Source organism: Scatophagus argus, chromosome 7 (assembly GCF_020382885.2).
Source record: "Scatophagus argus isolate fScaArg1 chromosome 7, fScaArg1.pri, whole genome shotgun sequence".
NCBI lineage: Eukaryota > Metazoa > Chordata > Actinopteri > Scatophagidae > Scatophagus > Scatophagus argus.
The window spans coordinates 20,255,014-20,274,296 of NC_058499.1; the positions used below are offsets into that span (position 1 = coordinate 20,255,014).

At 40.2% G+C, this 19,283-nt stretch overlaps 2 protein-coding genes across 5 annotated transcripts; both read left to right on the forward strand.

Moving 5' to 3' along the window:
* The first annotated feature begins 1,553 nt into the window (after nucleotides 1-1,553).
* rspry1 (ring finger and SPRY domain containing 1) lies at nucleotides 1,554-15,659 on the forward strand. Of its 3 annotated transcripts, none has more exons than XM_046394306.1 (15): nucleotides 1,554-1,975; nucleotides 2,408-3,029; nucleotides 4,876-4,928; nucleotides 6,911-7,023; nucleotides 8,180-8,306; nucleotides 8,971-9,029; nucleotides 9,610-9,676; nucleotides 9,964-10,095; nucleotides 10,247-10,362; nucleotides 10,581-10,724; nucleotides 10,823-10,934; nucleotides 11,216-11,318; nucleotides 11,465-11,617; nucleotides 13,040-13,144; nucleotides 13,322-15,659. In XM_046394306.1, the coding sequence occupies exons 2-15, from the start codon at nucleotides 2,632-2,634 to the stop codon at nucleotides 13,416-13,418; spliced, it is 1,779 nt and encodes a 592-aa protein (XP_046250262.1). In that variant the 5' UTR covers nucleotides 1,554-1,975; nucleotides 2,408-2,631; the 3' UTR covers nucleotides 13,419-15,659. The 3 variants fall into 3 exon arrangements, with proteins under 3 accessions (XP_046250262.1, XP_046250263.1, XP_046250264.1); XM_046394307.1 differs by having other exon boundaries at nucleotides 1,554-1,971; XM_046394308.1 differs by having other exon boundaries at nucleotides 1,554-1,882.
* Nucleotides 15,660-15,892: 233 nt separating this feature from the next.
* Nucleotides 15,893-19,272, forward strand: LOC124061949 (ADP-ribosylation factor-like 2 binding protein). 2 transcript variants are annotated; one of them, XR_006843840.1, is made up of 8 exons: nucleotides 15,893-16,050; nucleotides 16,360-16,429; nucleotides 17,007-17,068; nucleotides 17,474-17,580; nucleotides 17,805-17,890; nucleotides 18,091-18,187; nucleotides 18,394-18,589; nucleotides 18,845-19,272. XR_006843840.1 is itself a non-coding variant. In XM_046394312.1 (7 exons), exons 1-7 carry the CDS (start codon nucleotides 16,032-16,034, stop codon nucleotides 18,490-18,492), a joined length of 540 nt encoding a protein of 179 aa, XP_046250268.1. In that variant the 5' UTR covers nucleotides 15,893-16,031; the 3' UTR covers nucleotides 18,493-19,272. The 2 variants fall into 2 exon arrangements, 1 of the variants encoding a protein (XP_046250268.1); XM_046394312.1 differs by having other exon boundaries at nucleotides 18,394-19,272.
* The last annotated feature ends 11 nt before the right edge of the window (nucleotides 19,273-19,283 follow it).

Genomic DNA, 19,283 nt, shown 5'->3' on the forward strand with positions numbered 1-19,283 from the left:
CTACGGGCTTCTCTCTCCTAGCTTTGAAACCTCACCAAGTACCTTCCACCCTAAATCACAAAAATTCTCTGAAAACCTGGGCAGGAGTGGGATGTACTGTGACAACTCCTTCAATACAGCCCTTGACCGAAGCAGGGTGTATGACTGTCCCAATTTACAGCATACCATCTAAATGCATGGTTGACTTGATGTAAGACCATTGATTGTATGATATTTTTAATTTCTGTGAAGTCTAGATTACATATTGACCACTTTAGTAAAATTGTATAAACAGAAAAAGAATACCTGTGCACAACCTTACCCTACAGCATTGGGTACGTTGAGGTTTTGGTTTATTAATTGTTTCAGCTTAAAAAGAAATTCTTTATTATATACATGAGCCACTTTTTAAACAGAAAAGATTAGTTGATTCGTTGTTTATTTCTGCACTGCAAGGAAAGAACAAAAACAGATTTTACTTAGTTCTGGTCTGTCACATTAGTTACACTTGATATTGTGAATGCTTACATTTAGCCGGTTCTGTCTTTTAATCAACTTTGCCATCAAACATGTGACCAGGACCTCAGTTGCCCAGATCCTGAGATATCAGCTGGAACAGAGATGTCAAACCACCAAAGGACTTAATTTAAATGGACCACAGCCTTGAACCTAAACGTGGACCCTGCTGCATGGAGTCACCCATTCCACCTTCAGTTCCTCTGTGTTGTATCACCCTTATCCTCTGGCTTAAGTTAGTGTCAAAAAATAAAAAAATAAACTGACTCAATGCATGTCTTACCATCAGTGGCACAGTACTGATTCGCTTGAGAAACTGAATCTCTTGAGCTGTTGTTCTCACATTAAATTTCCTCTTAAGTCACTGCAAAGTCATAAAATAATAATTCCTCATGTAAGATAATATCACATTGTATCTTACTGTTCTAGCTGGGACAGCCCCCCGGATAAGCGGTATAGAAAATGGATGGATGGATCTTATTGTTCTAGCACATCACAGCGAATATGGTATTCTTTTACTCTATAGATCCAAATACTCAGGGTGGTGACACCGTGTATTTATGTAGAGACAGTTTTGAATTTAAAATGGAAATATACTTGTGCATTTTAGACATATTGGGGGTTTTTTGCCTTCGTAAATCTCGTGATTGCGTTCAAGTACCGGGGGAATGTTTGGCTTCGGGGAATCCAGTCTTGCTTTGTGGTTCGCTGGTATTCTATTTTCTATTTTTTTAAACAACAATAAACAGTTGTAAAAGCACACTTGTTTGAAGTGTTCATGTTGGTGCCGTAGTCTTATGCAGCCACTATATGCAAATTTATCGTGTGCATTTTGATGTGATGCAATTTTGTTGTTGTAACTTGTTGCTTTTGCTTATCACTATCTTTTTGTCATAAAACAATATACACGGAGCAAAAATACACAAAACAATTATTTCCAAACCGATCCAGAAGTTTCAGAATACATCACAGAGAACAATAGAAAAGGAAAACGATTTCATAAAAAAAAGAAATGTGAAACATCCGGCTTTAAGGTCTGTCGTTGTTGTACTAAACAGAAATCCTCCTCCCTCCTCCGTCAGCCGCGCCTCCGCAGCCACAGCTGATGGCCAACCTTTTAGCTGCCAACGCTACGGAACTTAGCAAGTAGCTAGCGGTGTACCGTTGTTAAAATGTGTACGAGGTGTTAGCTAATCGTCATATGTGTGTACTGTCTTAGACTTCACCAAAGGTGCGTTGCGGACTAGACGGGTCCTGTAAATCTGCCACTGTACTTCACGGGCATTTCAGTACCACGCGTAGTTCTTTGCTACTCACATTAGCTGACTTGTGTAGTTTGACAGTAGGATCACAGAGGTGTCCAGCTAACCGGGCTAACAGCTAGCTGGTGAGCTATAACATAGCATTGCTAGCTGTTTTGTTAACAACTTCGGTCTGGCTTGACTGCGTTTGAATGCTGCTGTTTTTCAAGTAGTGGTGCGTAAGTATGATTTTCAGACAAAACTGAGTCATTATAGCTCACTAACAGACTGATGGTCCGAGTTTGGTTTTCATTTGGAACTGCTAATGTTACAATGCTTGGTGGGTGGCTAGCTCGCTTGTCAGCTCTTGTTTGCCAACAATACTAAAATGTTTCAGTAAGTTAGTGTATGATGAGCTCATTTTTAGTAAACTTTGACTGTCTAGTTTCACAACACATCGTAAGTAGCTACTTTGCTTTAGAACGCCAGCTATATGATATAGTTGTAATTATTTTATTTTTTCCAGACCTGACACTTCCCTCGTGGGGTGTGTCACGGCAGGTTTTCGACTTTGTTGCTGGCAGACCACCATCAACTGTTAAAGAGTTAGAATATACAGCTGTGACAGACTTAACATTCAGAGTTTCACGTTATTTGTCTTGCTTCCACAGCTATGTGAGCCTTGGATGAGATCTGGATCTGAGCCTTGGGCTGTCTATGATGTTCAGAGCTTTTCTCCTCACGTCACCTGACTTCACTTGGTCCATTTAACAGTCTTGTATCATAACTGCCAAACCAATCCCACATCTCTGCTTGGATACAGTATGATCATTCACTCTGAGCCCACCCAGTCCTCTGGGATAAGAGTCCCCCAAAACCAAGCTCTTCAAATGATATGATAGTAGCCGCCTGGATCACTTTCTGTGCCTGCAGGAGCCTTGCACGGGTTCTGCTCTTCCTTTCCTCCTCATACTCCCCTCCTCCACTCTTGGAGACCCTTGCCACTGTGGTCTCCGGTACTGGAACCATGGGTAACAGCTGCGTGTGCCGGGAAGATAGTGACTTGGAGGACCATCATCATGGGTCGTCAAGGGCGACCAGAGGACAAGTTAGGCGAGTGGATCACAGCACAGGTGCAGCTGTTGATCCTGGAGAGGCCCGGAGCAGTCGACCCAGGGACCCGGTCAGGCCGCCACGCCGAGGGAGAGGGCCCCATGAGCCAAGACGGAAGAAGCAGAATGTGGATGGCCTGGTGCTGGACACACTGGCTGTCATCAGGACACTTGTGGACAAGTAAGTCTAATAAGAGTGATATTAATAAGATAAAGATAACTGAACAGTTTTTAAATTAATATTCTGTAGTTTCAGTAATATTTCATGTTGTGAATTCCGATAATGTTTGAGGCAACTAAAAAAATCTCGAACCATCCTGATCTTTTATTAAAAGAGTTTTCTATTTTACCTGTTGATATTTTTTACTTTAACCATAGTGTATTACGTGTGGCTACTTGAGCACTTAAAGTAGTACTGCTACTCACTACTGCTCAGGTAGCCTGTGGTTTCAAACTCTTAAGAGATGTCTTAGTCAGCTGCCTTTATGGACTGTGTTTCCTGTCTCAGAATAATGATGACTTGCTGCAGTAGTGTAATAAGATTTGTATTTCCCATGTAGATGCTGAAGCACGTTTTTCTCCATCCTAGCTCTTCAGAGAACAGCTGTTCAGAGTGACTGTTTGGGGGTTTCGTCAGCATGAGTCCCCTATGACCTGTGGCTGATTTGACTATTTTGTTAACTGTTAGTGTAGCACAGTATTTCCACACTGAAACTGACTGTTGTGAAATGGCATTTTTAGCATCAGTACGTATGATAGCTGCAAGCTGAAAAGTTGACTCAACTTTGTTAATTAATGTATTCCAGCGTTGAGGTTCAGTATTTGTGGCAGTTGTGTTGGAACTAGAGTTGCAACGGTGTGAGATTTCTACAGTACAATAGCCTTGTCAGAAATATCCCAGCTCTACGGTAGACGGTATTACAAAATCGTGATTATTATTTATTATTATTATTATTGCTACTACTAGTAGTAGTATTACTTACAATGACCTTTAAAAGAAGGAATACAGAATGTTTTTTTGTTTTTTATTTGGCAGAAAAAGGCTTTATTATTTTAGAAAATATTATTTTGTGATCAACATGACACTTAATATAAACTTGAACTTGAACCTGAAACTAATACAATAGAATTCAATACAGTAGATAGGCAAATGTACATGTTATGATAACCACCAATTTTCATACCATGGCGGACTGTGAAACCAATATACCGCTGTGATCCTAGTTTTAGCAGAGAAGGTGTGCATTCAGTTATCTTCAGCACTTGGGACCACCCAGGCAATGCTAGGAGAAGTGCGCTGATAATGCCAGGTTAGGGTTATGTAACATTATTTCTGGTGTGTAACTGAATTTAGATATTTAGTTGAAGCTTCATAGTACTGTATATTTTTGTTCTGGTGGCAGTCATACAGTTTCGTTGTCTTGCTAATAATAGGACTGAATTATTTGTAACCTAACAGTGACTACCAGTAAGTATTGCAGCTTGAACCACTGTCTTTTGAATACTTATACAGTTTAGATATGAAAGTAAATCAGTTTACATTATTACTTCGTTGAATTAGGATATCTGAGGATCAAGCTGGCAGATGTTTGCTGTCAAAACAAAACCGGTCTTCAGCATGGGATGAGCCATGACAAGCAACACTAATAGCAGCGTCATCCAAAACAACCCCCCACTGATGTAAATCCAGTACAATTATATGCTTGCCTTAACCTCTCCACAGGACAACATTACTGCCTATAGCCATTACTGCAATCACAGAACCACACAATGGCATGGGTAATTTGTTTATGTTATTTCAGATTAGGTGACCACAGGGTCACAAACACTTGAAATGTATTTGCTGGTTGAATGCTCTTACTGAGACGCACAAGCAACATTTGTGTAAAGCATGCTCATAAATAAACACAGATATAAAATGTGATGTTTGCAATGAATGGCATTTAGCTAAATTGAAAAAGATGTGAGAAATGCTCCTCCTAAACAAGATTGTTATCACATTCTGTGGAAACTGTTTTGTTTTTCAGTGACCAAGAGCCCCCTTACTCCATGATCACTTTGCATGAGATGGCAGAGACGGGTAAGGAAGAAAATGAAACGCACATCGACACACAGAGCATGGATGATCAGACAGTGTTGTGTCCACTTAGCAAATGAAATGGCTTTTTTAAAAGGCTAGTAGAGCATACATACAAAAGGACTTTTCATGTGTTTGAAATGAAAGGATCAGAGTTTATAAGATGGGAAAAGGGAGAAACATTAACCGAGAAAACCATTTCTTAGTTGACTATTAATTGTACACAACTTGAAACATGGATTCAGGATGCTGTTTGTTCGGATTGTAATGAAACTTTGCACTGAACTATAGCCGCACAGTTAAGGCGTTTCGCAATTTATGCAGGGGATTTAGCATTTCTACTGACTGGTTAGGAGGTCCAGGAAATTAAACATGTCTCTTTGGAATAAGCTGTGCCATTTCTTTCGGGTTGAGCGGTGGCTTGTTTCTGAGAACTGCTGAGGCATTGGTATTACAATAGCTTTGTAAGCAGCCTACAGTCTCAGTCCTCTTCCTCTGTTTGGTCACAGTTTTTCTGATTTAGCATTTGTAGCTTCTCATGCAAACAACTCTGCCTTTGACATGTACAGTATGCGAAATTGGGTGAGATGTAAAGGAGGCTATTTATGTGAAAAGGCTGCAACACCATCTGTCAATCCTGCAGTAATATTGCTGCCTCAACATTTCTCAAACACACCCACTGGCCCAGCCCCAGTCAGGTGGGGTGGGGGGGGGGTACGCTGCAGACACCATGTGTTTTCCCGCTACTTGCATTATTAACATGGTAATGTGAACTAGTAATGTCTAGTGTGTGTGCGCGCATGTTTTTGGTTTGTTGCATGTGTGCCATGTTGTGCATATGGTGAATGATGCTGTGTGTGTGAGTTTGTATACTTGTGTGGTAGCCGTTGAAGTCTTGTGTCATCATGCACATATGTTGTTTGGTGCTGACACGGCTTGGTGCTGAGTGGTTTGACACCAGCCAAGCTTGGTATTAGCTTGCAGTTATTGAACCCTGAAGGCAGCCAAGCAGCAAGTCACTCAGCCAGACAGACAGTCATTTTCTGTTTGACATGTGTTTGATGTTACATTATTCATCAACCAGTTGGCTGGGGATTTCATAAGTGATAGTGTCATACAAGGAGAGTTTCTTTCTGACTCATCTAATGGACAGGAAATGGATGTTTTAGTATTTATATTGCATCTGATGCTCATAATTCAGGGGCCGGTCTCACAAATTGAATTGAACGCAGCTCAGTTATTTTCACGTTATGTTTTTTTGCATGAAGTAATGTCTTCTAATGAAAGAACATGAGGGAGCTGGATCAAAGAGGCACACAATTCTTGAGAATGTGCCTAAACAAAATATAAATGTGATGTAAAAAAAAATCATCCAGCCTGATGCAATAAGTGCAGAAAGAAATAATGGTCAAGATGATGTATTCAAAGGGTTTCTCAAACAACTTTGACACATGTGGGGTGAAAAATTCTCTCTTATCTCTTATAAACCAAACAATAAAACTTACTTATTAAGACAGCCGGTATGTAGAACATTGTCTGTAAAACATTTACTTAAAATTAAAAAAATTAAACTCACAGTATGCCATTTCTGCCACTTGGAGTTTTCTCAATCAAAGCAATAGCAAAAGATGTAGTTTAACATGAAGTAATGTGAGATCATACAAATTGATATCTTTTATATTAAACAAACTTCTCCCAGAAGTTAGAGCAGCTACAGAGAAGGAGGAGGAAGCCATGCCACAGACAAGCGATTAAAAGAAAAGCACCTTCACCTGGAGTGAAATTAGGGATTTATCTGGGTTTGAATGTTGTTGGAAACATGTGGGATAAACTAAGTACACAAGTAGACAAAATACATAACAAAGGGGGAGTTGTTTTTCAACACTTTAGTGTGAAAATAATTGACATTATACCTTCAGCGCAGTCAGTCAGAGTTGTCTTGTGTGTGCAGTCTCAAATCTGTCTGTTCCTCTCTTCTCTCTCAGATGATGGTTGGCTGGAGGTTGTTCAGTCTCTGATTCGAGTGATCCCATTGGACGATCCGCTTGGCCCTGCAGTGATCACCCTTCTGTTGGATGAGTGTCCCCTGCCCACCAAGGTTAGTGGCTCATTTGTGTGTGTGTGTGTTTGTATGACACACAGAGAGATTTATTTGTTTTTCTTCTAACAAAGAAAATTCTTCCCTCAGACCTGACCAAAGCCTGAGGTGGTATGGATGTGCACATGTTTACCAGGACATACTGTAGCTAGAAATTCAGGCTTATAACCTTCCCCCAGGGAGTAATCAGTAAGAGTCTGCTCTTACTCTTACCATTTCAGACCAACAGCAACCTTTTAGACCTGCAGATGTAAACGCGTTGATGTCGTTGCCTGCAGGCAGATTTAAAATTAGTGCCATCCACAGTGAAAAGTATTACAGCTGCAGGTCTTTCTGTGTGAATCTTTGTGATGTTTTCCTTTTTTAAAAAATCTATTTATTGCATAAAATTTAAAATTCATCGAACAAAACAAAAATGGAGGTTAGTTTAACAAAGTCACCCTCAGTGGATATTAAATACTTTTAAAGATCTTCAGCTTATTCTTTTACATCTTTTACAACTTTTACATCTACTTTTCTTTATTGTTTTCTTTTGGCCTCTGCTTTCCACCCCCCACCCCCACCCCTCTCCCACACCACCTCTTTTTTTCCCCCTTTGAGCAAATAAAATCTGGTTTGGACCCCCTGCTTCCCTGCCCAAAGTAACCTGAGGACAGAGGACATATTATGACGCTCTGAACAGTATGAACTCTACTTTTTTCAGTATTCAACAAAAATATACTCCACACAACAAAACATATTTTGCAGGATTAAAATCGAAAGCAGAAATCTTCAAACACACAAACAGCAGCTACAAAAAAATAAAACTGCACTTGTAACACTCCATTCCTACAGGTGCCTGTAGATAGTTCGATATGTTAACACCTGCACAGCTTAAACTGCTACTTGTCTTGTGTATAAGTACCACAAGAGAGTGCCTGGCACTGCAGCTCAACAGATGGATGATATCGGCTGATCACAGTGTCTGGTCAATCAGTAACACTGTGTGTCCCTGTTAATAAAGTTACCTGATGTGGTGTGCTTCTTCCAGCTTTTGGTCCAGGGAATCAGCTGACCTGTTCTCTTCCACAGCCGTGTAAGGATTTGGAGACGTTGTGACTGAAAGTGTGATATTAAGTCTCTCATTCCTCTTCACTGCTTTATCTCCTCTTTCCAGGATGCTCTCCAGAAACTCTCTGACATGTTGAGTTTGAGTTCAGCTGTAGCACGACAGGATGCTCTAAACCCTGCTAAACACAGAAACACCACAGCTGTCCTAGGATGTCTGGCGGAGAAACTGGCTGGTACAGTCCACATTTACACACTTGATATTTTTAATCCTTGAGTCAGTGGTCTTGTTCTTCACTTGCTCTTCACTTCCATTGCCATGTTAGTCGCTTGCTATGAACTTGTAAGATCAAACTCATTGGAGGAAACCACTAAGTCTTTGTGTTATTCATCTTGCAAGAACTTTACATTAACTTTGGCTCAATTTTTAACCCAGGCTGTTTTTTTACTACTTGACCAGAGTGAGACGTAGTCATGAGTCATTAATGAATCATTGTTGGTCAAAATATTTAATACTACAGTATTTGGACTCACAGAGAGGTTCACATATTGAACCTACTAGATATCATTCTGGCATCTGTGATGCGTTGGCTCGTCTCTCAGATTGTCTTTGAAAATGCTCACATTTTAATCATCTGGTTTGCCTCCAATGTGGGCAGCAATTTGTCAGCTATCTCCAAAAACTGTCAACAAGTGGAAAATCAGCTAAAATTTTATAGTGTAAATCAGCGTCACTCAAAATTCTTGGAATCAAGAAGGAGCTCCTCTCAAAGTCAGGAAAACACACTGAGTTTAAATACTGTTTAAATACTTCGTTCTCCTATTGTCATCATGATTTTGTTTATTTTTGTTTATTTATTTATTTTATGGTCCTCTCAAATATGTTTTTGTTTTTAATAGGTCCAGCCAGTATTGGTTTGTTGAGCCCTGGAACGCTTGAGTACCTTCTAGAGAGTCTGGTGAGCACACGCACACACACACACTCTCTTGTGGTGCGTTTCTATTATTAATTTTCTTGTTTTTTTATGGCACATTTCCTAATGCCACCAAGCTACTTTTTTTTAAATGAAAAACAGAATAACTTTCTTACTGCATATCTCACAAACATGCATATTAAAGTTAGACATCTGCAAGTGAATTGAAGTTGCTTAACTGGAAAGGTTAGTGGTGACAGTAGAAAAAAATGGATGAGATGTTGATACTCTGCAAATACAAATGTTAGTGTTGATGTTAGTTAGACATAGTGATGGACGTGCAGTCAGAGTGAATCCTTAATGATACTGCAACATGGCTGTCAGTTACAAAACTCTCAACCACGTTAGTTTCATCTCAGACCTGTTCATAGAGGCAAGGTCACTTTGAGTTAATAACACAAGGTGTGATTACACAGGACTATGTGTGTTTGTGCGTTGTTATGATGTGTTTGCGGTTAGGAAATGCTTTTGTGCACTTCAGAGTAATAACCCAAAAAAGAAGATAAACACAGTAGACAAACTAATAACCATTTCCTTTCCGTCTTTTCTGTAAATCTCCCTCCAGAGCTCGGAGGCCCACCCTACTGTCATGCTGTTTGCTCTCATCGCTTTGGAGAAGTTCTCCCAGACCAGTAGGTTCACTTACAATCACTCATGATGAGACAGGTGAAAAGTAGTGGCTTCTGTACAAAAGACTACCAAAGTGAGACTGAATGGGTAAAGAGTAGTAGCAGCAAAAAGACTTTTTGAACTGTCTTTACACTTTGATTCTGGCATTGCCTGTCCTACATAGCCCTTTTAAAGTGAGATTTTACTAAAGTGACTTCTGCTTTATGTCTGATAAAGATTTGTTTTGGGATTTGTTTGACTGTTTTAACACACACAGCCACACACACCTGTTGTACCTTCTTGCCCTCAGGTGAGAACAAACTGACGGTGTCTGAGTCGTGTATCAGCAATAGACTTGCTGTCCTGGAGTCGTGGGCAGAGCATCCTGACTACCTGAAGAGGCAGGTTGGGTTCTGCTCACAGTGGAGCCTTGACAATCTGTGTGAGTAGCATCATTTTTTTCAACACTGTATGTTTGTGTAGGATCATGTGTGAAAGAGACGAGCCCCCGGCCTCCTTAATTAGGCGTGTGCATGCGTGAGTCACTGAAGAAAGAGATGTGATCATGTTTTCCTTCGCTGTCCTTTGCCCAGTCCTGAAGGACGGTCGTCAGTTCACCTACGAGAAGGTCAACCTCAGCAACATCAATGCCATGCTCAATAGCAACGATGTCAGCGAGTACCTCAAGATCTCCCCCACTGGGCTAGAGGTTAGTCTCTGTGTGATGTTTGTGAGAATAGCTACATTTGCCAGCATTTGTGGATGTACATGTGGTCAGTAGCAGGTTCACTCATTTTGGAAATCATGCCTTCTCTTCTTCTTCTTCTTTATACACATTAGTCTAATATAAACAGCTTTCACATGTGTGTGTTTATAAAATTTGAATGACGTATGAAGGTTTCACTCTCTTTTTGCTTTCTTCCTCAGGCACGATGTGATGCCTCCTCATTTGAGAGCGTGCGTTGCACATTCTGCGTGGATTCAGGCGTTTGGTACTATGAGGTGACGGTCATTACATCAGGAGTGATGCAGATCGGATGGGCCACCAAGGACAGCAAGTTCCTCAACCATGTACTCATCCTCATTGTCTTTACTGTCCAGCCTTTCCTCACTCTGTTTTTCTGCAGACACACTTTAGCATTTTGCATGTGTGTGTGTATGTGTTACAGGAGGGTTATGGGATAGGAGATGATGAATACTCCTGTGCGTATGATGGCTGCAGGCAGCTCATCTGGTACAACGCTCGCAGTAAACCTCACTCTCACCCCTGCTGGAAGGAGGGTATGCACTGCGCACACGGACACATGCAGTTATGATTTCTTTTCTTTGAGCATACACTCCAGAGAAATTTTGAAATGATCACAGCATAAAGAATTTTGTGACTCATTTGTTTAGAAATTGTCCTTTTGTTTTTAGAGTCTCTGGATTGTTTTGTTATTTCAGCACCCACACACTGCTGACACTACCAGCATTCAGGCTCTGGTTTGCCTCCCACGTGGACGGATAATAGTAATAATAGCCTACCAAGACTTCATTCTGCTATGTGTGTGTTTACTGTTTAGGAGATGCCATCGGCTTCCTGTTGGACCTCAGCAAGAAGCAGATGATCTTCTACCTGAATGGACATCAGCTGCCGCCAGAGAAACAGGTCTTCTCCTCGGCCACGTAAGTCCACACCCACACACTCTGTCTCACCCACCTGTATGTTCACTGGTTAGTCTCCTTTTTTCACTTGCTTTCTGTTCTCCCCATTCCTCTTCCTCCTCCCTTCTTTTTTCTGTCCCTCCATCTGTTCTCAAATGTCTTGTCAGGTCCGGTTTCTTTGCAGCAGCAAGTTTTATGTCATACCAACAGTGTGAGTTCAACTTTGGGGCCAAGCCTTTCCGCCATCCACCTTCTGTCAAGTTCAGCACCTTCAACGACTTTGCTTCACTGCTGCCCAGTGAAAAGATCATCCTACCCAGGTGAGAAATGAAGCTCTTCTGCCCTCTGAGAATTTGGGATGGCATGATGCCGTATGTGATCTTACCCAGCTGTCCTCTGACTAGTGAGTGATTTGTTTGCACACAGTGTCCCACACATAGGTTTGGCATGATGCGACTCACCTAATGGTGGCTGCACAGTACAAAGAGCATGTTCGTCACTCATTGATTTGTTGACTACATTAAGGCAGCTCTTAAAACTTGTGGTAATTGTTTTGACTCGTTAAAGGACCTCATTAACTCTAGTTAGGTGAGGGGGTATGAAAAGGGCAATATCTGCACCTGAGTTGGTTACTTGTCACGTATGCAGTCTAATGTTCTACTATGCAGCTGTCCAGGCTTATGGCAGACACTTCTTATGGCCCTTTTCAGTTAAGGGTTTTAGGAAACCTTAGCAGTCTCCACAGTTCCCTGAAAGTGGAGCACAAAAATGATATCACATTGATGACACAAGATTTTGAAGGGGTTACAGCCTTCTGAAGAATAAAGTCTGTAACAAGTATAAAATGTTCTTTCTTTTTGTGCTGCGAGTATACAATAAAGGCAAACAAGGGAAAACAAGTAACAAAATAAAAAATAATGAGTCAAAGGTCTAGCCAGCCCACATGCAGACCATGTGTTTTGTCAGCACTCATGCCTTCCGGCTGGCCAGCAGCAGACCTTAAATAGTTTACACGCAGTGAACCCATGAAAGTTAGGTTCATAAATGAAATAAAAAGTAGACGGATTAATGTTGGGCTCAGCTAGCAGATCGTGTGCTTTTAGATTCTCAAGTGTGATGTTGAATTGGTGCTGGCAGTAACGTTACTGCATGGCTTGACTCTGTGTGACTCTGACAACAGTCCAGCGAAGCAGATATTTGTCTGTCCATTACAACAGGGCTATGCACTCTCACTGCGTCTTTAACTGATAGCATGCTTGTCTTGAATCGATAATGTTTAAATGCACCAGTGTGATTTAGACTGTGACAAAAAGTTGTGCAATGGTGGACAAACACCTTTCATTTCCCCTTTTATTTTTACTCTGAGTGTATTCATCCTTTTCATGTTGGTGTGGGGTGTAAGCATCTAAATAAAATTTGACATACTCTACAACTGCAAACATAGCTAAACTTACATTTGTGTATCTGCTTTACACCCTATATTGTTTCATTTTATCTGTGCAGCAAACATGGTAAATGAATGAACTATAGTATAGTCAAGTTGTTTCATGTCAACGTAAGAATTAATAGTTAATAACATTAGTAAGATGCCAGATTAATGTTCAGCAAAATATATTATGTGTGGATTTGCAGTTTCTATCTATCTGGAGTACTATGTTGTCATCACTATACACGGACAGAAACAGCTTTAAATACGGGTCTATAAATGGAAACATTTATCTGCTTCTGTGTGTGTTTCCCAGACATCGGCGTCTGGCCTTACTAAAGCAGGTTAGCATCCGAGACAACTGCTGCACGCTGTGTTGTGACGTCATGGCTGACACGGAGCTGCGGCCCTGTGGACATGGGTATGTGTGCATCTGGTGTGGACAAACAATGCTTGAAAATCCCAAAGTATGCAGACCGATTAAATAAAGATACTGGAGCTCAGACATATTTGGATAGGGTTGGAAAGCAGTCAGACCCTGTCAGTCGAGAATAAAAGTCTTCCTATGTTTTTTTTTCTCCCTCCCATCTTTCTCCAGTGGTATGTGTATGGAGTGTGCCTTACAGTTAGAGACATGCCCCCTGTGCCGCCAGGACATCCAGACCCGCGTCAGACTCATTGCACATGTCTCCTGACACACTTCCTGCTGCTCGTCCATTAAGGAGAGACACACAAGCCCCTACAGCCTCCTCCTCCTCCTCCTCCTTTCCCCTCTCAGCCAGCAGGGCTGCGAGGATGGTGCCACAGTGTTGCAATGAAATCAGAACTGTGACTTCTGGTAAGAGGAAGCGGCGACAGAGAGGCGGAGAGAAGAAAGAGAGATGAGAGGAGGGGAATTTTAATCACAGCCGGAGCCCCAGGATCTTTCCCTCATTTACTTACATCTCCTCTTTTATATCCTTCTGACAACTCACTGCAGAAGCTGGGCCGAGAGTCATCCACTTTCTATCAACAGTGTGTTTTTCAGGCAAAAACAGGAGAAGTGAGGAGTAGGGACATTTTAAACAGATTACAGTCAGAAGCAACTTCCCTCCCTCTGTAGAGTTATTGACATCCTTTCTATGATATGAGGATCCCACTGCGCTTTCAGCCCAGAGGCTACTGCTATTTAATCCCATCACCGCCATGCACATGTCTGCAGATGAGAAAGGGCTGGGTAGCAGAAAGGAATGCGGTGTGAAATACAGTATTAAATCCAAGGTACAGATAAATCTGAGATGTCTCACTTTCATGTTTTGGGGTATATATGGTGTATGATGTTCTCGAGGTAGCATTTTCATTCCCTTTTCTAAGAGTTGTACCCACACCTATTAATTGGTCAGCTTGGGTATCAGAAACTTGCAAATTTATTCCTAGAGTTCAGTTTTTGGTTTACAGAAGCAAAATTTAAAAGTCAAATCAGCTGTGACACGGCAGTGAATATTAGTGTCACAATTATTGTTTTACAACAAGTAGAAAACAAAATACTTGAATCTGTATGAGATCTAATTGATTTTCAGCATAGCTGACCCTGCTGCTTTTTGTGCTTTGTCGTTGCTCAGATGTTATTTCCTCAGTCTCAGCCATGTATGTAACAACCACAACAAATAAATACACAACAATTAGAATTTACAGAAAGATAATCTGTGAATGAAATCACTTTTTCTCTTTTCTTTTTTGTTTGAGCCAATGAGGGGGTTGTATACAATTTCCACCACTTTCTGAATTTATCTAGGATTGTTTGATTGGTGCTAAAAATTTGACAAAAACTTTTAATGCAGCTCCATTGTAAGTCGGGCTCATTTGAGGGGCAGCATATGGAAGTACGTCTTCATTTTTGTTTGTGATAACAAACGCACGCGTCTGTACCAAGACGACTATTTTCAGTCCACAGGATGTGATTTAATTTTGTATTTAAAATGATGGCTATGTAGAATCTTGGTTGAGAGGAACAACAGCTTTTGTTGACTGATCGTGTTGTATTAGCCCATCAGTAAATTGTTTGAAACAACTGTGAGACGTTTAAGAGAATTGTTTTTCCTCAAAGTTTACTAAATATCCCCGGGTCATTCTTTAAACGTTCACATTTTGAGTCCAGTTTTGCAGTAAAATAATTTACACATGTTAGAAACTGTCCACAGCAGACGGGCATGACGTAAAGACATGAGTTGTGGGATCTGTTGCATACAGAATTGATCTTGTCAAAAGAGGTTTGTCTGTTTGGAAGAGATTGGTTCAAACTGAGTATAATATCTTTGTGCTCTGTATAGCATAGCATATCTCTCTGCTCTCATTTTGTCATTTCTCCATCTTTCTTCCTGTCTTTATAAGAACCTCATATTTTGTGTGTCTTTCTGTCCATCCTTTACTTGAAGCATCTCTGGGGTTGAATGAATGATGTGTATTTTGAAAGCAGGTGATGAAATGAACATGAGAGATTGTGATTCAGGAAAAATTTGTAGAATTAAAACAATCATCGATGTTTCAAATTATCGTACTGAATAATTTAGAATTTATTTTGGTCAAATTGTTTATTAAGGAATTATTACTCCAACAAACTGCATGAACAGGATCTGTAAAATCAAACTTAATTCAAACTGTACTGGAATGATTTTCAAAAGATAACGCATCTCTCAGTATGATGAAAGACTGTTCTGGTCACCGTTTGCTGTCTGGTATTTTCCGATGCACCTTATACATGCAGGTGAGAGAAATTATACTGTTGTCTCTATGCTTGGAGATGAAGTTCAGGATTGTAAAGAATAAGTTGTGAGTTGTATTTAAAACATCTATATTTTGCCCCAGAGTTCCCAAAGATGTGACTGATTGAAGAATTGTTTCCTGAATTGTGATATTTGTAATAAATGTATGCACATGTGATTTTATTCATTCATTCATTCATTATGACTGGGCGTTTTTATTTACAAATCAAGTCAATCAAATTTTCTTTTGTCTCAAGGACAGCAGTGATATGTTATTCAACACTGGCTTTTGCAGACACGCCAGGCTTCAACAGGTGTGAGTAAACTAAATGTATAGCTTTGAGTATGAATGTATCTAAACAGACATTAGTTCTTGAAATAACAGTCGATCACGAAACACTGAAGTGATGATGCTGTAATCCCACTGGTATTTTCTCAGGTAGGAACCAAGGTGCACAGATTTTGTTCTACCGGACGGAGTGCCCAGGCGCACATATGTTCACCGTTTCCCTGACAACAACATTACGTTCGTATTTACCGTACACGTTAGCGATTTACTGAAACGGCATGGACATCCAGGAACGAAGTAAGTGAAATAGTTTCGTTTAACTGACATATATGCGGCTTGATGGTTGTGTAAATTAACACATTGTTCGTAAAAATGCGAAATGTAGCAACAAATCTTGACTGCATGCATGAAACGCTGGTGTTACATGTGTTTTGCTAACATTAGCTAACCTTTATTTAGCCGGTCATCTAGATAAGTGACGTGATTCAGTAGCGGACGAAACTAGTTAGGCCTTACAGAAAGCTTTATAATTGAATAGCTGTGAAATTTGCAAGTTAGCTTAGCTGATTGGTATAGCAGCTAATTTGACCCCTCCACATTCTTCAGATGTCCGGAGCTGTGGAGAAAACATCGTAGAAATGGTTGACATGGACGAAGAAAACTTTGCTATTTCCAGGTGGGTTTCCCAAATCGGCTCTTAAGTTCTTTGTGTGAAGCCTAAATTAAGTCGGAAGTCTATCAAAGCAAATCTCAAGTCAGGTCTTGGTCGCTGTAGGGCAAGTCTAAGTCTCGCTTATGAACTGTATAATCAAACACCAACACAGCATATGAACTGTATAAATAGTCTTTCTTTTTTCACTTTGTCAGTTAAATGTTACATAGTTATCATGTGCTCACGGAAGGTTTATCTGTCGCTGTCTTTTAATATTTTTATTCTTCTGGGACATCTTTTGACAACCAGGTCAAAAGTTGTGAGTTCATTTGCTTTTAAGGCTCCAGGAAAGTGTTGGAGCAGGCAAGTTTTACAGCATTTAAGTCTAATGTTCACTTTTTTGAGACGGTTTAGGTAGAGAAGGAAAAATGTTACTTAGCTGTGATATGCTGCATATTTTTTATAGCATATAATCCAAATCCATAGCTACAATATTGATTCTGGCATCTTTGCAGTCCCTCCTCACATGTGGTCCTGTATACTTGTGAGTCATTTAAAAGCTTTAAGCAATGTGACCTTTTTGTTGTTTTTCTCCATTCAGTTCCTCAGCTGCAGACAGTGCTTTTGATGCCGTTATTGGCTGCATAGAGGAAATCATCATGGGTATGAGTTTATTTAATGTTTTATAGTACTCTGCTGGTCTTTCACTTTGTAAATAATATAAATAATACTGTTAGTGAAGGATAACTTTTCAGCAACCTGACCGTGAGAAGCAATGGTCATTTTCTTACGTTGTAAATCATATGTCACCAGGCTTTGTGCTCAGAAGACAATTGGGTAGAATTGAGATTTTTGATCTTAAACTGATTCAGTTTATTCTGTCTGTCTGTTCTGTGGAAGACATGTCTAAGAGATGGACCTTGAAGACAAAAATACTTAATAAATTAAATAAATCAGAGAGGCCAACATTTGCAAGACTAGAATATGCTGAGCTAGCTGAAGACATGTGTTTCACCAGTTATTGGTGAAGATATCTGATGTTCTTCATATCCATTACTCTTTATTTAGAGGAGGAGTTCCAGCAGCTTCAGCAGAGCTTCATGGAGAGACATTACATGGAGTTTGAGGACTCTGACGAGAATAAGCTCATCTACACATCCATCTTCAATGAATATGTGAGTGGCACTTCATTGATTTAATTTACATTAAATCACTCCCACATTTGTCTTCAAGGAATATGACATAAGATCATCTGATGTATATGACCCCCTGATATCACCTAGTCTGTCATTTCATCCAACATCCCAGTCAAAGATTCTAATTTTTTACTGATCGTCTATATTATTCAGCAAGGTAAACTAAGGTCAAATTTGTAATGAAACTCTTGACTGTTGTGTAGGTTGACCTGCTGGAGAAACACCTGGAGCAGCAGCTGATGGAGAGGATCCCCGGCTTCAACATGAACACGTTCACAGAGCTGCTTGTGTAAGATGTGACGTGATTACTCTCCCCTGAGTGAGGTCATTTGGTTTTGGCTCTTTTTAAAGGAACCTGTCTAGTCAAACGGTCGTTTGTTTGATGCACCTATTGCTCTTAACAAATGCTATTGTGCAGTGTACCACTAGGTGGCACAAAAGTGCACTGAGAATGTAATGAGATGCACCGCATGTCTCCTCTATGTGCAGGCAACACAAAGAAGAGGTGCCAGGTGACATCTTTGAAATGCTACTCACGTTCACTGACTTCATGGCCTTCAAGGAGATGTTTCTGGAATACAAGACTGTGAGTTATCTGCGAGCTGATAAATCCCTTTTTATTGAGAATCTCAACAAGAGATTTTTACTTTTATCACATCTGTCTTTGTTTTCTAGTTGGCAGACTAACATTTGGTATTGGTATTCCATAAATAAAAACTTTTTATTTTTATTAATTATCAAAAGCAAATTGTTCGGACTCCTAATGCCAGCTATGAATCTGTGTGTTTCAAGGAGAAGGAGGGCCGAGGCCTGGACCTGAGTCAAGGACTGGTGGTCACATCTCTGATTCCTGCAGGCTCCAAACAGACTGACTCCACTGGATCTCAGTGACACACTTACATACTGTGTCCAACACTTGAATTGCCTCTCCCTCCATTTGTTTATATAAAAGTCTGTCCACAGGCCTTCAGAAAGCTGTACTCTGATGGTGAGCTGCTGGATACACTCACCATAAACCTACTCTGTCTGTGTACAAACGGCAGCAAACTAACGCATGCATTCCTCTTTGTTTTTTGTTCTGGGTGGGATGCTATGCATGTTTAAGAGCTTCTTTGTAGTTCAGAGGTTTTGGCTTCACTCATGTTTTTATTAACATTTAGCATTTCTTTATTCTGCCTTGCTGGGGAGTGGGGGGCCTAAAGCTCTCAGGTGCAGGTATTAGACTTGTGTTTGTGTTTTTCAGGTGATCCTACTGGTTGTTATGTGAAAGGCACCAACAAATCTCCTTGTAAGCACGAGGAAACCATTCCATGTGATTGAATGTTTGAATCTTCCTTCTTTGCCTTGAATTTTGTTCCATAAGAAGAGAATATAGCAGAGCTAATATAGATGTTTTATGAAGTTTTAATTTATTTGGTTAGTTTGAAAACTCATTGGATTGAGTTTTGTGACTGTGAAAGTGTTTTTTATTGTATATAGTGATTGTGTGTGCTTGTGTGTGTGCATGTGTGTTTCTGCAATTTTAAATTACATCTACAGTATAGTTTTCAGTACACAGTGTTTTCTACTTAACAGAACAGCTGTAAATGTACAAGTATATTTATGTGACTGGTGAAGTACTGTTGATTGGTTAGTAAAAAATATTTTTCAAATAAATGGATAAAAGCCTTACATTTAAAACT

Excerpts from the sequence above, each read along its gene's own strand:
- LOC124061949 (XM_046394312.1), top strand. Across the intron at positions 16,430-17,006 it reads GAAAACTTTGCTATTTCCAG|TTCCTCAGCTGCAGACAGTG; the intron begins GTGGGTTTCCCA and ends TTCTCCATTCAG. Across the intron at positions 17,581-17,804 it reads CATCCATCTTCAATGAATAT|GTTGACCTGCTGGAGAAACA; the intron begins GTGAGTGGCACT and ends ACTGTTGTGTAG.
- rspry1 (XM_046394306.1), top strand. The coding sequence starts at position 2,632 with ATGATAGTAGCCGCCTGGATCACTTTCTGTGCCTGCAGGAGCCTTGCA. Across the intron at positions 4,929-6,910 it reads GCATGAGATGGCAGAGACGG|ATGATGGTTGGCTGGAGGTT; the intron begins GTAAGGAAGAAA and ends CTTCTCTCTCAG. Across the intron at positions 13,145-13,321 it reads CTGCGGCCCTGTGGACATGG|TGGTATGTGTATGGAGTGTG; the intron begins GTATGTGTGCAT and ends ATCTTTCTCCAG.